The sequence below is a fragment of the Colobus angolensis genome, unplaced genomic scaffold (genome assembly GCF_000951035.1).
Source record: "Colobus angolensis palliatus isolate OR3802 unplaced genomic scaffold, Cang.pa_1.0 Scaffold26, whole genome shotgun sequence".
In the NCBI taxonomy this organism is placed as follows: Eukaryota; Metazoa; Chordata; class Mammalia; order Primates; family Cercopithecidae; genus Colobus; species Colobus angolensis.
In genome coordinates, this window is record NW_012115821.1 from 4011658 (window position 1) to 4025699 (window position 14042).

General features: G+C 38.8%; 2 protein-coding genes across 3 annotated transcripts in view; both read right to left on the minus strand.

Moving 5' to 3' along the window:
• The window catches only part of FAM19A1 (family with sequence similarity 19 (chemokine (C-C motif)-like), member A1), a 560030-nt gene that overhangs the window by 540517 nt on the left and 5471 nt on the right, over positions 1-14042 (minus strand). The window contains exons 1-2 of one of the 2 annotated variants that reach the window (XM_011947168.1): positions 5636-6140; positions 3595-3715 (exon numbers count right to left, since the gene is read on the minus strand). In XM_011947168.1, coding sequence (XP_011802558.1) covers positions 3595-3712 — 118 coding nt within the window. In that variant the 5' untranslated portion in view covers positions 3713-3715; positions 5636-6140. Of the gene's footprint in view, positions 1-3594; positions 3716-5635; positions 6141-14042 lie in introns of those variants that run through there. The other variant, XM_011947170.1, reaches the window with a different exon arrangement.
• Positions 1977-4337, minus strand: LOC105515363. Its single transcript, XM_011947167.1, has one exon. The coding sequence runs from the start codon at positions 2946-2948 to the stop codon at positions 2271-2273; it is 678 nt and encodes a 225-aa protein (XP_011802557.1). The 5' UTR covers positions 2949-4337; the 3' UTR covers positions 1977-2270.

The window sequence follows — 14042 nt, forward strand, 5'->3', positions numbered from 1 at the left end:
TTCCACTCATCTGTCAGTGTAGCAGATTATTTCTTGAGAGACTGAAATTGGCTGTTTGCTGTCTGAATACCATCAATCTTACCATGTAGGGAACAGCCAAACTGCTTGTAAGAGGCTGGGTAGCAGAGGGTGGGGATGGGGGGAGCCATTCCTAATCAGGTGAGGAGGCAGCTGTAAAGCTTTCACTCTCCCTCCATTCAAGGCTCTGAGTGAAAGATTTGTCATTTTCCACATTTCCCAGATACTTGGTATGCACATGGAGTCTGCCTGCTCTTGCTTTATGAAAGAGGTGATTTTTCAAGCTTAGGCAAATGTGGCAGAGCTCAGGGTCTGCGGGTGTCTCATTTTTTCTCATCATGTCACTTGTTTTAACCGATTTGAGAAAATGAGATTATGTTTTTCCTTTTTGCTCATTTATCCAGCAATTTATTTATTTATTTGTTCATCTAGGGGTGGATTGTCACAGATAACTGGCCCTGATTTCTATCTTGTTTTCATACACATTTCATTAGTGTCCCTGGAGATTTAAGACCTACAAGGCAAAACGTCACAACTCTCATCCAAAAAAAGGCATATCTTTATTCTTGAAATCAAAAGATTGTATTGAAGGATCTGACTGGAATTATCCAGAATATGGCTATGACCAAGATCTATCACTTTAATCTTTGCAGCTATTGTCAAAAGCCAAGGAAAGTTGAATAAACGTATTATATAGAACTATTGGATGTTAAGTTTAATATCATTTTAATCATTCTGCATCTAGGAAGGGATATTTATAGTTTCTTCATTTCAACAATAAAGCTGAAATGGGTCTCAAATGTATTAGCACTTGGGGTCAAAATTGGTTTCAGTGCTGCAGTTTCTTGGGGTATTTGATACACAGATCAACCATGCATTGGTTGATAATACACAAATTCTAAGGAAGAAAATGGAGAAAACAAATATTGAGTTTAATTTCAGCCAGAACCTAATATGTGATTTTCAGTTTAAAAATATTATATTTTAATAATAAGCCCTATAAAGACATAAGTTTAATTATCACACATAACCCACACCAAAAAACTCCACATATTCACTGATTAACAGAGACAACTATGTGAAAGCTTGTTACAAATGGTACTGTATCTATTTCATGATTATATGCATAGAGTAAAATAAGACACATAGCATTGGTAGTATATTCTAGCCATGTACCACATGGTTAACAAAACAATATCAAGAGAAAAAAGAGCTGTTGCCTTGGCTATGTGGATTATTAGCTGTGTGAACAGCAAAGCTTCATTCATCAAACATCCCTGGCTTGCAGGTTTACAGTCTATTAAGTGGGGACATCAGTAATTCCCAATATTTGTGAAGAACTTTACAGCTTACAAAAGACTTATTAGAAGTTATTTTTACTATATTTACACCCCATCTCACCCCCACCACCACCATATCTATATGTGGGAAATGAGAGCAGAAAAGTCAGTTGTCCAAGGTTATGTCACTAATCTTAAGTGACAGAGACTTGGGTGGCCAGCCAGCCCTGAGCCCTGCCTTCTCCCCTCAACCACGTACCACTCACCAGTTCTGCCATGGCCACCTCTCAGAATGGGTGTGCAGTTCAGATGAGACCAAGTGTTGACATAATGAAAGTTTTCAAAAATTATATGAAGGGGCTCACACTTCTGCAAAGAAGCTATTTGGCATGGTCACTTGGCGCACTGAGAGGCATTTTCCCCTCCTAGGGACACAGGCTCTGGCAGTGAATCATGCTGATCTGACTTCCAATGACAGCTATTGCCTGTGTGGCCTCAGACAAGCCACCTAACCTTTCAGAGTTTCTGTTTCCTGGGCGAAAGAGGAGAAATTACACCTATTTGCATAAGGATTCAACTAAACAGTGTGAATTAATCCTGAGAGCCCTGCCTAAAACATACACGTAATAGTTGTTTTATCATGAATTCTTACTGTTGAGCTTCACAACGAGTGCAGATGTCCCGCATTGTTTATTATTTATGACCATGTAGTGAAAGACATTTGTGCCAGAACTGACTGTGATTAAGCGATTGGAGGTAATGTGGGAATCTCAAATTCACTTTTGTTTTCCCTCCATCTCGGTTGCACTGAGGCTTGAGTGACTTCCCGCGCCAGGCTCTGGACACAGGATGCAGAAATACAAGCGCGTCCTGAAGCAGGGCGGTTTCCATGCCCACCTGCAGGGGCACTAGCGCCCCCTCGCCTTCCCTCTCAGACCAGAGCGTGGGGAAACAGGATGGCGGGGCCCCGAATCAGCCCCAAGCCTCAGCCCCAAGCACAAGCCAGCCCCACCCCTTCTCCCGGGGCGGCCAGAGCTCCAGCACCCAGCAGGCTTGCGCGCTCACTGCAGCCTGGTGCAGGCGCGCGGGAGGACCCTGGGCTGCATCCGCGCTCTGACAAGCCTGCCCCCAGCAGGGAAGCTGAGCCCCGAGAGGCAGCAAGCGGGGCCCCGGAAGGTATTGCTGGAGGACTGTACAGAAGAGCCTGGGATCGGTGTCCAGGCCGCCTGAGGAGCCAGGGAAAGGCAAGGGCATAGACGCTGGACCACGCAGCAGGAGGAAGCTCGACGGATGGGAGGAGGCCATTGATGGGATTTGGAGAGGCGGGTGGAGGGCTGGGAGCACTTCAGAACTCAGCATCAGAAACTTGGGCGCGCAACTGGTCCCCAGAGCCTGAACTTGACCGTCGCGAGAGAGGAAGGGAGGCGGGGGAGGGAGGTTGGGTGGAGGGTGAAGGCGGGGTGGGTAGTAGAAGGATGCGAAGGCTGATGCTGAACAGAAAATGGAAGGAAATTTTTCCGAGAACCGAGGAAGGTAAGGACAATCGAGCTGGGAGGGACTGTAATGAGAAAGCTGGAGAGGCAAAGAAGGAGAGCAAAATCCAGATTGAGGAGCGAGGCCGTGGATGGGTGAAAAATACACTTTGAACATTAAGAGGAAGAAAGCAAAATGCGTCTGGAACTAGAAATTCAATATAGGAAAAACAAAACAAAACAAAACAAATATCAGGTGGGAGGGACCTCGTCCCTGAAACTGCCAAAAGAGAGGGAAAAATGCCACTGAGCATACCGGAAGAACAGAAAGTGAAGGGAGAAAGGAAAGGAGGCATATTATACCAGACAAGAAATAGTAAGTTACTTTTTAATTTCTTTTTCATTGACAACTTGCTTCCAAAGCTAATTTGGGGACTATGCCCCCCAACAAAATTCTTAGCCACATACAAACCAAGATTATAGTAGGTAAAATCCTCAAGTCTTGAAAGTTATTCCACCTTTTGCAGAATATTCTGCTATTGGCCAAAGCGTCCAAAAACAGATGACTTCTACTTTTCAAGGTGTGTAGAAGCAGGTGGGGTGACACTTAGAAAAATCCACCTTTTCTGAGAAATTAATAGGAATACCCCCAAGACATTTTGGCACACTGCCCTTCCCCCAAAGCATCCAGCCAACAATATGTCTTGGAATTCAAAGGCAAGCTGCCCACACTACAGCACTTTATGTCACTTGCATTCAACCATCTGTTAAGGAAACCGTGGTAAGACTGGAGGAGGCTGCAGTGGATCCAGCTCCTGACTTACCTGGTCTGTGCAGGTGATGCTGCTGGAAAGTGTGCTGAAGGGATCCATGGCAGAGTAGCATTGCACAAGCACTTATCCACAAATACAGGACCCAGGACATCGCAGAGACCATTGCCATTCTCTAAAGAGAACATTCGACAGGAAAGGTTACCCGCGGCTTCAAGCCCCCAGCTCAGTCAGCCCCACTGATGAGGGAAGGGAGGTCTCAGACGTCATGTTCCTTTGCTACTTCTCTGGCTAGAACTAATGATCCAGCAGAGGTCATGCCATGAAGTGGGATTGAGGGAAAGCCCTTTTCAGATGATCATACGTTCATTTTTTTCTTAATTCTGCAAAACTCCAAGGATTGCCAAAATGCAAAAATAAAGTTTTAGACTATCAGTCAGTTTAAAACAATGTGTGCTGACTAAAAACCCTATTTTACACAATGATCTTTAAACTATAGTTATCTCAGGCACTGAAAAGCTGCAGACTCCTCCTGTTCATTCTAACTTCATTGCAAGTCTGACATAAGCCTGGAAGGAAAGAGTGGGTTCTTTTTTTTTTTTTTTTAATTCTACAGTCATGAATTTTTAATTGCAATGCTGTCTTCTAAACTAAGTAATCATTTCTCAGAGGCATGTTGTAATCTCCTGATAGAACCGATCCTTTTGACTGGACCAAAGAATCAGAAGGGATTTTGTTTAGCCAGAATGAGTTTCAGATGCAAGACCTATGCTTCTATCCTAGAGCAAGCCATAATTTACAATATTGCTTAGCCTCCTAAGATTTCATTGTAGCTTTTGTTGTGCAGCATTGATGAATATGCATATACAGGTGGCATATGTATTTATGGATGAATATGTACCTTTTCTTGAGCACTGAAACTTTGACAGTCTTATCTGCACCTATGAGGATCTCAGGAACTACAAAGGCTCAACTGCGCTATATATTGTCCAATTTCTCAAACAACACCTTATGCTGCATTTCATATTGCCAAATTAATCAAACTTGAAGCACCGTCCTTACTCAGCCAGTGATAGTGAAGCATTTTCTACACAAGAATCCAGTTAACTGTATGCTTTTCTGTTAGGTCGAGAGGACTTTGGAAGAAGATTTCTTTCTTTCTTTTCCTTTTCACTGTCAAATCATACCCTTCGAAAACCTCAACTATACATTGAAAACGTGCTAGTAACCTCCCAGCCTGGCTTCTTTATTCATGAAAATTGGTTCTTTATTAAAAACCGTGATGTTCAGAAAACAAAAATATACATCATATATATGCACATAACAGAGGCTCATTTGTGGATTTTAGCAGAGAGATACAGCCTTGGAAGGATTTTAGGACTATAATAGACAAATGGTGACAACTATAATTAAGGGCAAAGTAGGAAAACATTATTTTCAACAGCTTGGTGCTATTCATGCCTAAGTCTGTGATTCAGACGGAGCATTCACTTTCTAATTACTTTCACTGCCCACTGTTTACTTTTGTATACAACATACTTTGCCTTATTGTTTTCAGAACTATCAGGATAACATACATGCATTCTCTTCAGTGGAAATGAATAGCAGCACCCCTCCTGTGAAACCTAAAACGAATGTATTTGGGGACTTTTTCAGAATACCCTGCAAATTACAGAAAGACAAAACAGAGGTGACTGTGGATGTATTTACTACTTGTGAATTGCAGTTAAAATGTACTAGAAATTCATCTAAACTTGAAAAAAAAATCCTGCCACAACCAAAACTTAACAGTTTTTCAATGACTGCTTTCTCTTGCTCATTTCTTCACCCCTATAGATCCTAGCACTCAAAAGGATTACTGTGACTTGATGCTTGCAATATTTTCTTTTTTAATTTAACTTTCTTTAATTCTTAGCATTACTTCCAAACCTCCTGCATGCCACTCTCACTGCTTGCTCCTTTACCAAGAGGTTGTCTCAATGTTATTAAGTGTCTTCCCCAAATAAAGCATTCAGCCTTGCACAGTTCTCTAGATATGCCTGGATATGCTTCAGATCTGCTTTCTGAATCTTAAACCCTCAAAGATGCTTCTTACCTGAAAAATCCAGCCAAGAGCAGAGTACTCTATTAGTGTTCATTGGAAAGATCTAACACTTTTTAAAATCCATCTGTGCCACAATTTGAAATCTTTTTTCAAAGAGCTTCCCAACAATCTTCTTTATCAGGATTAAAAAAAAAAAAATGTTACTCTCTTCCGATCCTATTTCCACAGTGAAAAAAAAAAGAAAAAGAAAAAAAGACATCGGGTTCATTCAGACTGTATTGTCAGAAAAGGAGCCAAGGTTTGAGGGGTGGAAACCTTGTCATTTTCACCTTTAAATCATCTCCTGGCGTCACCTCTGCCTGACGAGACCTTTGAAGTGATGGGGAGATAATGTGCAGTTTCCTGATGAGAATCAGTTTATAGTTGCCGATGGACCATCCCTACTCCAGTGCATTCAGGGCAGAGTAAGGCAGCAAAATGTAGGAGCAGGGCTGCTATACGGTGCTGTAAGTAGCAGTAGTCTGTTTCAATACATCCCTACGCTCCAAAGTATCACATGTCTTAAAGTGACATTACCCTCTATTACAGCCACAGTGAATTGTAATATCTGCCCACTAACTCTTCAACAACTCAAGCAGCGCTTTAACACTGTATTGCCTGATTTATTATGTTAGAGGTCCTACTGGTACCATTGATTTAACAAAAGAGTAAAGAGGGAAGGAGAAACAAGAAAAAAAGCATTCTGCAAAATACTGATAGTATTAGTGGGAGTTACACTTCTAACAGTAAATGGGAAAGTGAAATATAAGCCATTTCTTACCTCTTAATGTTCTTTTTACCAGTAAGTTAACCACAAATATTGTCAGGTTTATACTAATTTAAGTCTGCTGGTTGTTTCAGCAGTTAAATAGGAGACTAGAATTTACCTGGAATAGGACATAGATGCATATATGCACAAGTCCAATAAAAACCTTCCGAACTTTTTGTACATGTTTAATAAATAAAAATGTGTTATTTTTAGCACCAAATGAAGAAATATGCTCACAGCTCTTTTTAAAAAATTTTTCCTCTCCTTCAAATAACATGCTGGGGTGGGGAGGGAAAACACTCAGTAGTTCAATGTCTTGTTTCTCGTACTATGGTTTGAACCCTTTCTTCTTCAGAAATACAGTGTAATTTTGCCTAAACTTCAATGATGCATACAAGGGGACCCAGTTTTCATTTGTCGATTGCACAGGTAATAATTCTCTGAAATACGCTCAGTTATTTCACAGATCACTTATAAAGCCCCTACTATGTGTTAGGTGCCTGGGGAACAAAGCAGAAAACAGAATTGATGAGATCCTCACTGTTATAGATCATACTGTCTAGTCTTTTATGGTGTTTTCAAAATCAAGGTAGTTCTCATAATATTCCTTCCTTGGAAACATTTTGAAATTCCCCAGGATACTCTCTTGCCTTTTAGAGGCACAATAAAGAAGGTCCGATGCTGCTTTGCATCTTTGCAAGTGATTCTGTTTTCTCATGTTACACACAGTGAGAGAGTGAGGGATCCTTCAGACTCGTCAATCTTGTCAATTAGTCTTTCACATTGCACAAAACACACATAATTGCTCTTTGTAATATAACAACTGTTCACTAAATCTTACATCTAAACAGATTTCTAAGTAGTAGCAAATATTAATCTCACAGTTAAAAATTAGTTAAAAATGCTAAAGTTCTAGTTGGTATTGCATGTTTCACATCTGTGCCTCATTCTTGTTGTTCATGAGTATGTACAGAAAGTTTACACTGACTGTACAGCATCAAGATAAACAAACAAACAAACAAACAAAAACAGCAGTGGTGGCAGGTAATGTTTATCAAACCTTCACCAGATGCTAGCACATTCTATAGTATGCCTTGTAAAGTCTAATTTAATTCTTTTTACCAACCCCATAAGATAAGTATTATTATTATTATCTCTGTTTCACAGTTGGGGAATGTGAGAGGAGACAGGAAGGTTAAAGAACGTGCACAAGGTTGTAGGGAAGTAAGTGATAGAGCAGATTTCAAGCCCAAGAGTACATTTCTAAACACTGGGATAAAATATTTAATAGAAAAAATAATCCAAAAATTTAACTATTATATTTTCTTATTTCTTTAACATTAAGATAGTCTCAAAAAATGATTATTCATTCTTTTTAGAGGTACATATTATACCAGGTATTTGAAATATAGAAGTATACAAGACAGCCTTTGCCCCATGATTATTGTTGGTTGTGGTTTTACTATGCTAATGAATTAAAATTAAAAGGAAGTTCACCTTTGCTAATAAAGACTACCATTTTGAAAACCTGTAACCATTATGTTTTTCATTTCTAGAGATTAAAGTAAGGGTCAAGATAGTTACTTCCATAATTAAATCTAATCCACCACCTAATGGACTACATTCAAGGTATTCAGATAGGCATTGTTGAAAATTAAGAAAAAAAAACTGGAATAAAGACTTGCCTTAAGTATCATTCTAAATGTATGTAATGAAGCAAGAATATCAACAGAGTTCCATGTTTTTCTTCCAAATGCCTTGCAGACCATTGCATTACAGCCAATGATCATTTGTCCTAATAACGTAAGAATCAACATATATTGATCTTTGAGGCCATTTAGTGTATTCTCCTAACTCAAAGCAAAACTACTCTCACATTTTTCAGAGAAGTTGAGTCTTTCCACCTTCTGACCATGGCAGGATTGCACTTCCTGATCCATATAGGGTTGGGTATGCCATAAGGTTCAGCCAATGAGGTGTCTTTAGAGCTGATGGCATTTCCTCAAGCAATAGAGTATTTAATTGCTGAAGTGACACCCTCAGATCTCTTCTTGCCTTTGAAGCAGGGACAAGCTGTGCTGTCAGCCTAAGTCCTTGAGCAGAGGCCTCCTCTTCCCCTACCAATCTTTGATGGATCTACATAGTGAATAAGAAATAGTTTTTTGTTTAAGCAATTACAACTTAGGAGTTATTTGTTATTGCAGCATCATCTAGTCTATCCTGACTGATGAAAACTTTATCTTGTAATTCACTTATTAATTGAATTTTTATGTTCCATGCACTGTACTAAGCCATGAGGAGAGCATTATACACATTAGTAATCACAACTATGTCTTAAAAATACAAAACATTCACAAGGTAAATACCAAACAAACAAACAAAAGCAGGAACAAAAAAACACACACACACACACAACAAAATAAAACCCAACTACTGCTTAAGAAAGAATAAAGATCCTTAGTAGCAACAGGGAATGCACACAGTTGGAAAGAGAAGCTAAATCATTTTCTATCAAACTGGGGATATTCAATACTACAATTTGAATCTGGATCCATAAGGCAGAATTTTCAGTAACTGTAAGAAAAAGAAAATGAGAGACAAGATTTTTCTTAGGCTGGAAAAAAAGATAACCTTCATGTAGGAGTCTCATTTTTCACTTCCAGCAGCCTAGCTCTACAATTACTTTATCAACTATAATTCCTCATTGCTTATCTTGTCTGTCTTCCAGGTAGAAGAAAAAGAAAGAATAAGGTCCTTTATTTTGTTCTTACACTTCTCATTTCTTTATTCTTTATTCTCCTTTTAGGACAGAGAGAAAGTTGAAATCCCACCAGCTTCACCTTCTTTTCTCTAACCAAAGCAATACATATATATTTTTATGGCAAATAAGTAGTCCCTTTTTTTTTTGCAAGGATATGAACATATATCAGAAGCACATAAAGGTCATGAAAATGACTGCTTTGGCAATAATAAAAACAATAATATGATTTTTTGGTTTATAAAACTTTCAAATCCATAGCTGATTTAAGATCAGATCTCCCAAAGCTACTCAATTCCAATGGCCATTCAACAACCCAATAGTTTGAGCCAGAAATGAAGACTCTTCTGGACATGTCCCTCCCCATAAACTTCTGCATCCAATCAGTCACTACTGCCTACTAATTCTACTTCCTGTTTATGCCTCAAATCCATCCAGTCTGTCGCTCTCCATTCAACTACTGTTGTCCAGGCTACCATCATCTTTTACCTGAACTATAACAAGTATACTTGTCTTGGAGTATGTAGCTCCCACCTGTGTCTCCCCGACTCTGCATCTGGAGGGAGCATATTTGAGACACATAATGATTATGTCACTCCTGCTACTTAAAAACCTTTCAATGGTTTCCCATTGCACTTAAAATAAAGTCCAAATCTTATGTCCATGGTTGACGAGGCTCTGCATGAACTGGCCCACCTACTTCTCTAGCTTCATCTCTTACAAACGTTCTAAATCTTGGCTTCTAGTAGACTCTTCTCTTGGATCCTTGAATAGGATGGAGAAACTTTCTTTCCAAAGCCTTCTCTAGTACTCCAGACAAGATCAGGTCATTGTGCTATGTCCCCTTGTATCCCTTGGGACAGTACGTCTAGAATCTCAAATACCAGTATAAATAGCAATTTCTGGAATTATTTGTTTAATGCCTGCTTTATCTCCTTACAAGAATCACCATGAGGGCAAGGAGGACAAGCATATTGGTCATTGCTGCATCTTCAGAGTCTAACATACTGCCTGGCATATAGTAGACAATAAAATGCTTGAATGAATAAATGAATAATAATGAATGAATCAAAAATAAAATACTAATTCACCATCAGGATGGCATGCATAATGAACTGCCTTTACAGAAATAAGTAGATTTGACCAGGCGTGGTGGCTCACGCCTATAATCTCAACACTTTGGGAGGCTGAGGCAGGCGGATGGCCTGAGATCAGGTGTTCAACACCAGCCTGGCAAACATGGTGAAATGCCATCTCTACTAAAAATATGAAAATTAGCCAGGTGTGGTGGCGGGCACCTGTAATCCCAGCTACTCAGGAGGCTGAGGCTGAAACAGGAGAATCGCTTGAATCCTGGAGGCGGAGGTTGCAGTGAGCCAAGATCACCATTGCACTCCAGCCTGGGTGACGAGAAAGAAAAGAAAGAAATAAGTAGATTTTGTGACCCTCCCCATAGCCTTTGCTAGGTTTTTTGGTAGGTAATATATTCATGTATGAAGTGGTGACCCATATTCAGAGTGACCACCTTGCCCTGTGTTAGCCTATTGCAATGACACTAAGTAAAGGAAATTGGCCTGTACACTGTTTAAAACAATGGCTACTTGCCACTAAATTTGTGTTGGATTTTTTTTTTTTTTTTTGCTAGAAGAAAAAAAAAATGAAACCATTGTGAATTTTCCACCTGGTTCTCAGGATTTGATATCCAATACAATCTGATGGTAGATCTCACAGCTGATCCCTGGAGAATAAAAAAAGTCTACAGATGTTAAAAGTCAAAAGAAAGCACTTAGAATTTTAGTATATTGGACCTAGAAGAGACCCCCAAAATCTCCTTGTCTAGCCTGTTTTTTTTAGAAGAAAGATGAAGACCTAAGAAAGGGGAAGAGGCTTACTCAAGGGAACATGGTAAATTAACTAGCATAGGTGATGTTAGAATACAGCTTTCCCAATCTAATGTCGCTCTTTTGTGTGTTTCCCCACCCTCCAACGTAGACACACCCATACATACAAACATACACACACACACACACACACAGAGGAATAGAGAGAATGAGAGAGAGAGAGCACTATTCAGTAGAACTTTCTGCAATGTTGAAGATGTTCTCTATTTCTGCTGGCTAATATGGTAGCCACTATTGACATGTAGCTATTAAGCATTTGAAATGTCAGAAGTGCAACCAAGAAACTGAATTTTTAATTCTATTTAATTTTAACTATTTTAAATTTAAACAGCCACATTTGGTTGATAGCTACTGAATTGGACAGCACAGTTCTAGAATACAGCAGCCAGGTCAAGAAAAATAAAACCTGTGATCTTTCAATAACTTTTAGTAAGCTAGAAGAAAGATCTTTAATTACATGATAGTAACCTTCCAGGATGAGAATAGCATAGAAAGAAAGAAGTAGGGTGTGTTTGGTTACAATTAACAGAAAAACAAACAGGCATACACAAAATTCAAACCAGAGTAAATAATAAAGAAGATGTCCAGTTTCCTGTGGGTTGATAGCCCACAGGTGGCACTCACTTGCAGGTGGGTTTGATGAGCAATTCCATTAAGCCATCAAAAACTAGCTCGTTTCAAACTCTCTCTGCCTTCCAGAATTTCTATTCATTCTAAGGCAGGTGTCTCGTCATGGCTGAAACACAGCTGCCAATGGCTGCCTGGGCTATGTGCTTCCTCATCCACATAGGAACAAGAGAAAGGATTGTTTTGGGTTTTCTCACATGAGCAAGGATTATTTATTCCTAGCTTCCTCCAGCAAACTACTAGTCATGCCTCATTAGTTTAACTTGGGTCACTTGCCCCTCCTTGAGCCAGTGACCTTGAACAGGAGGAAAGATCACATTGTTGGGCTTAGAGCTACAGTACATGCCACATCCCTAACTCTGGAGAGCATCCCCCAAAAGAGATGCATTCAGTGGGGGAGGGTGGCACTTAAAGGAGAATTAGGATAATAATGGGAAAAGGAGAATGAATATTGAAGGCATGATTATAATGTTGACTAAGGCTAGTAAAGCTTTCATATGTACTTTTAGGACTAAAGGACTTTGATATGTTTTATAATTTCTTCCTACTTATAAAATAATGTATTCATACGTTAAAAGGTAGATAACTTAAGATCTAAACTAAAAGTTTTAAAAGTCATCTACAATCAATCACACAAATGTTACCAGCATTCACATTTAAGTATACATACTTCTAACACTTTTTCAAACATGCCTATTTGGTGCTGTTTTTTTAAATTGCAATTTAATATATATTTTTTTTTTGTTTTTTGTGTGTGTGTGTTTTTTTTTGGTTTTTTTTTTTTTTTTGAGATGGAGGTTTGCCCTGTGACCCAGGCTGGAGTGCAATGGCACTGATCTCAGCTCACTGCAACCTCCTCCTCCTGGGTTCAGATAATTCTCCTGCCTCAGCCTCCTGAGTAGCTGGGATTACACCACCACGCCCAGCTAATTTTTGTATTTTTAGTAGAGACGGGGTTTCACCATGTTGGGCAGGATGGTCTCGATCTCCCGACCTCATGATCTGCCCATGTTGGCCTCCCAAAGTGCTGGGATTACAGGTATGAGCCACCACACCTGGCCAATATGTTTTTATTATGTTTTATGATTTTTCATTGTATTTTTTATATTTTATTATTTTTTTCTCAAAATATCACATTTTTCATGTCAGTCCTTTAATGGACTTAACCAATCTAAAGTACTGTACTTTTGTTTCTTGAAATATTCGACATCCATTTGCTGCTTGTAGATTGTGGTTGATTTTACTTTTGTGGCAGTAAATTTTTTACTACATGAACCAAATATTAAAAACAGGAATGTCTTTCTTTTTCTATGGGATCCTACATAGTGTCAGTGGTTAACTACAAAAAAAAAGTCATCATACATGTATCTGATTTTCCTAGTGTGGGTTTAAGTACTATTAACTTTTCTTGACTTCCTAGGTTTATATTTGATTTGCCATTAAGTAAATTTCTGAAGAATAGAAGTTTTTGTCTTACTATTAATATAGCTTATTATTCTCTTTTATCTGGCTTGAGTTTTTAATCATGTGAACCAGACAATTTCCAGAAATAGTAGAAAAACACAGGAAAATAGAAATACATATATATTTTAATCTATACCTCTTTGGGTCTTCCTCCTTTTATTTATTTATTTTTTAATGTGGTCAGAGAGGCAATCTAATAGCAGGAACGAGATAATAAACTCTGGAGTCAAACTGTTTGAGTCTATTTCAGCTCTACCTCTTACTAGCTGTTGGATTCTGTATAACTTCACCTAAGTTGCCTCACTGATACCTGCTTCAAAGGATCATTGTTAGATGCACATCAGTGTATCTGGTACACTATAAATCTCTATAAAGTTTTAAAATTAAATTTGATTTATTTGGTGTAATTAAGATTTTGCTCAGAATTGCAAGATGTTTTCTCACTTCTCTATACCTTTGAATGTGCAAAAGTATAGAATTCTACTGAAACATTCTTTCTATTTGAAAAATACTTGCTCTGTCTTTCATTTCTACCTACCATTTCCCTTCTCCTTCCTTTTTCCTAACTCGGCTTGCTTTTCCAGATTAGCTTCTTGATGTGATTCTCTATGGAGTTTCTCTTGGCCTCCCAAGTCTAAGTTAGAGACCCCTCCTCTACACTCCCACAGATTCTGTCAGCTGCACTTGCTGTAGCATCTATTGTTCTGTGCCCTATTTCTCTGTTATTGTCTCTCCACTAGACTATCTTTTATATCCATATAATTAGGCAAAGCAGCATAGTGCCTTTCAGTTCCTCAAACATATTATACCTTTCTTTCTTTCTTTCTTCCCTCCCTTCCTTCCTTCCTTCCTTCTTTCTTTTCTTTTTTCTTTTCTTTTCTTTTCTTTCTTTCTTTCTTT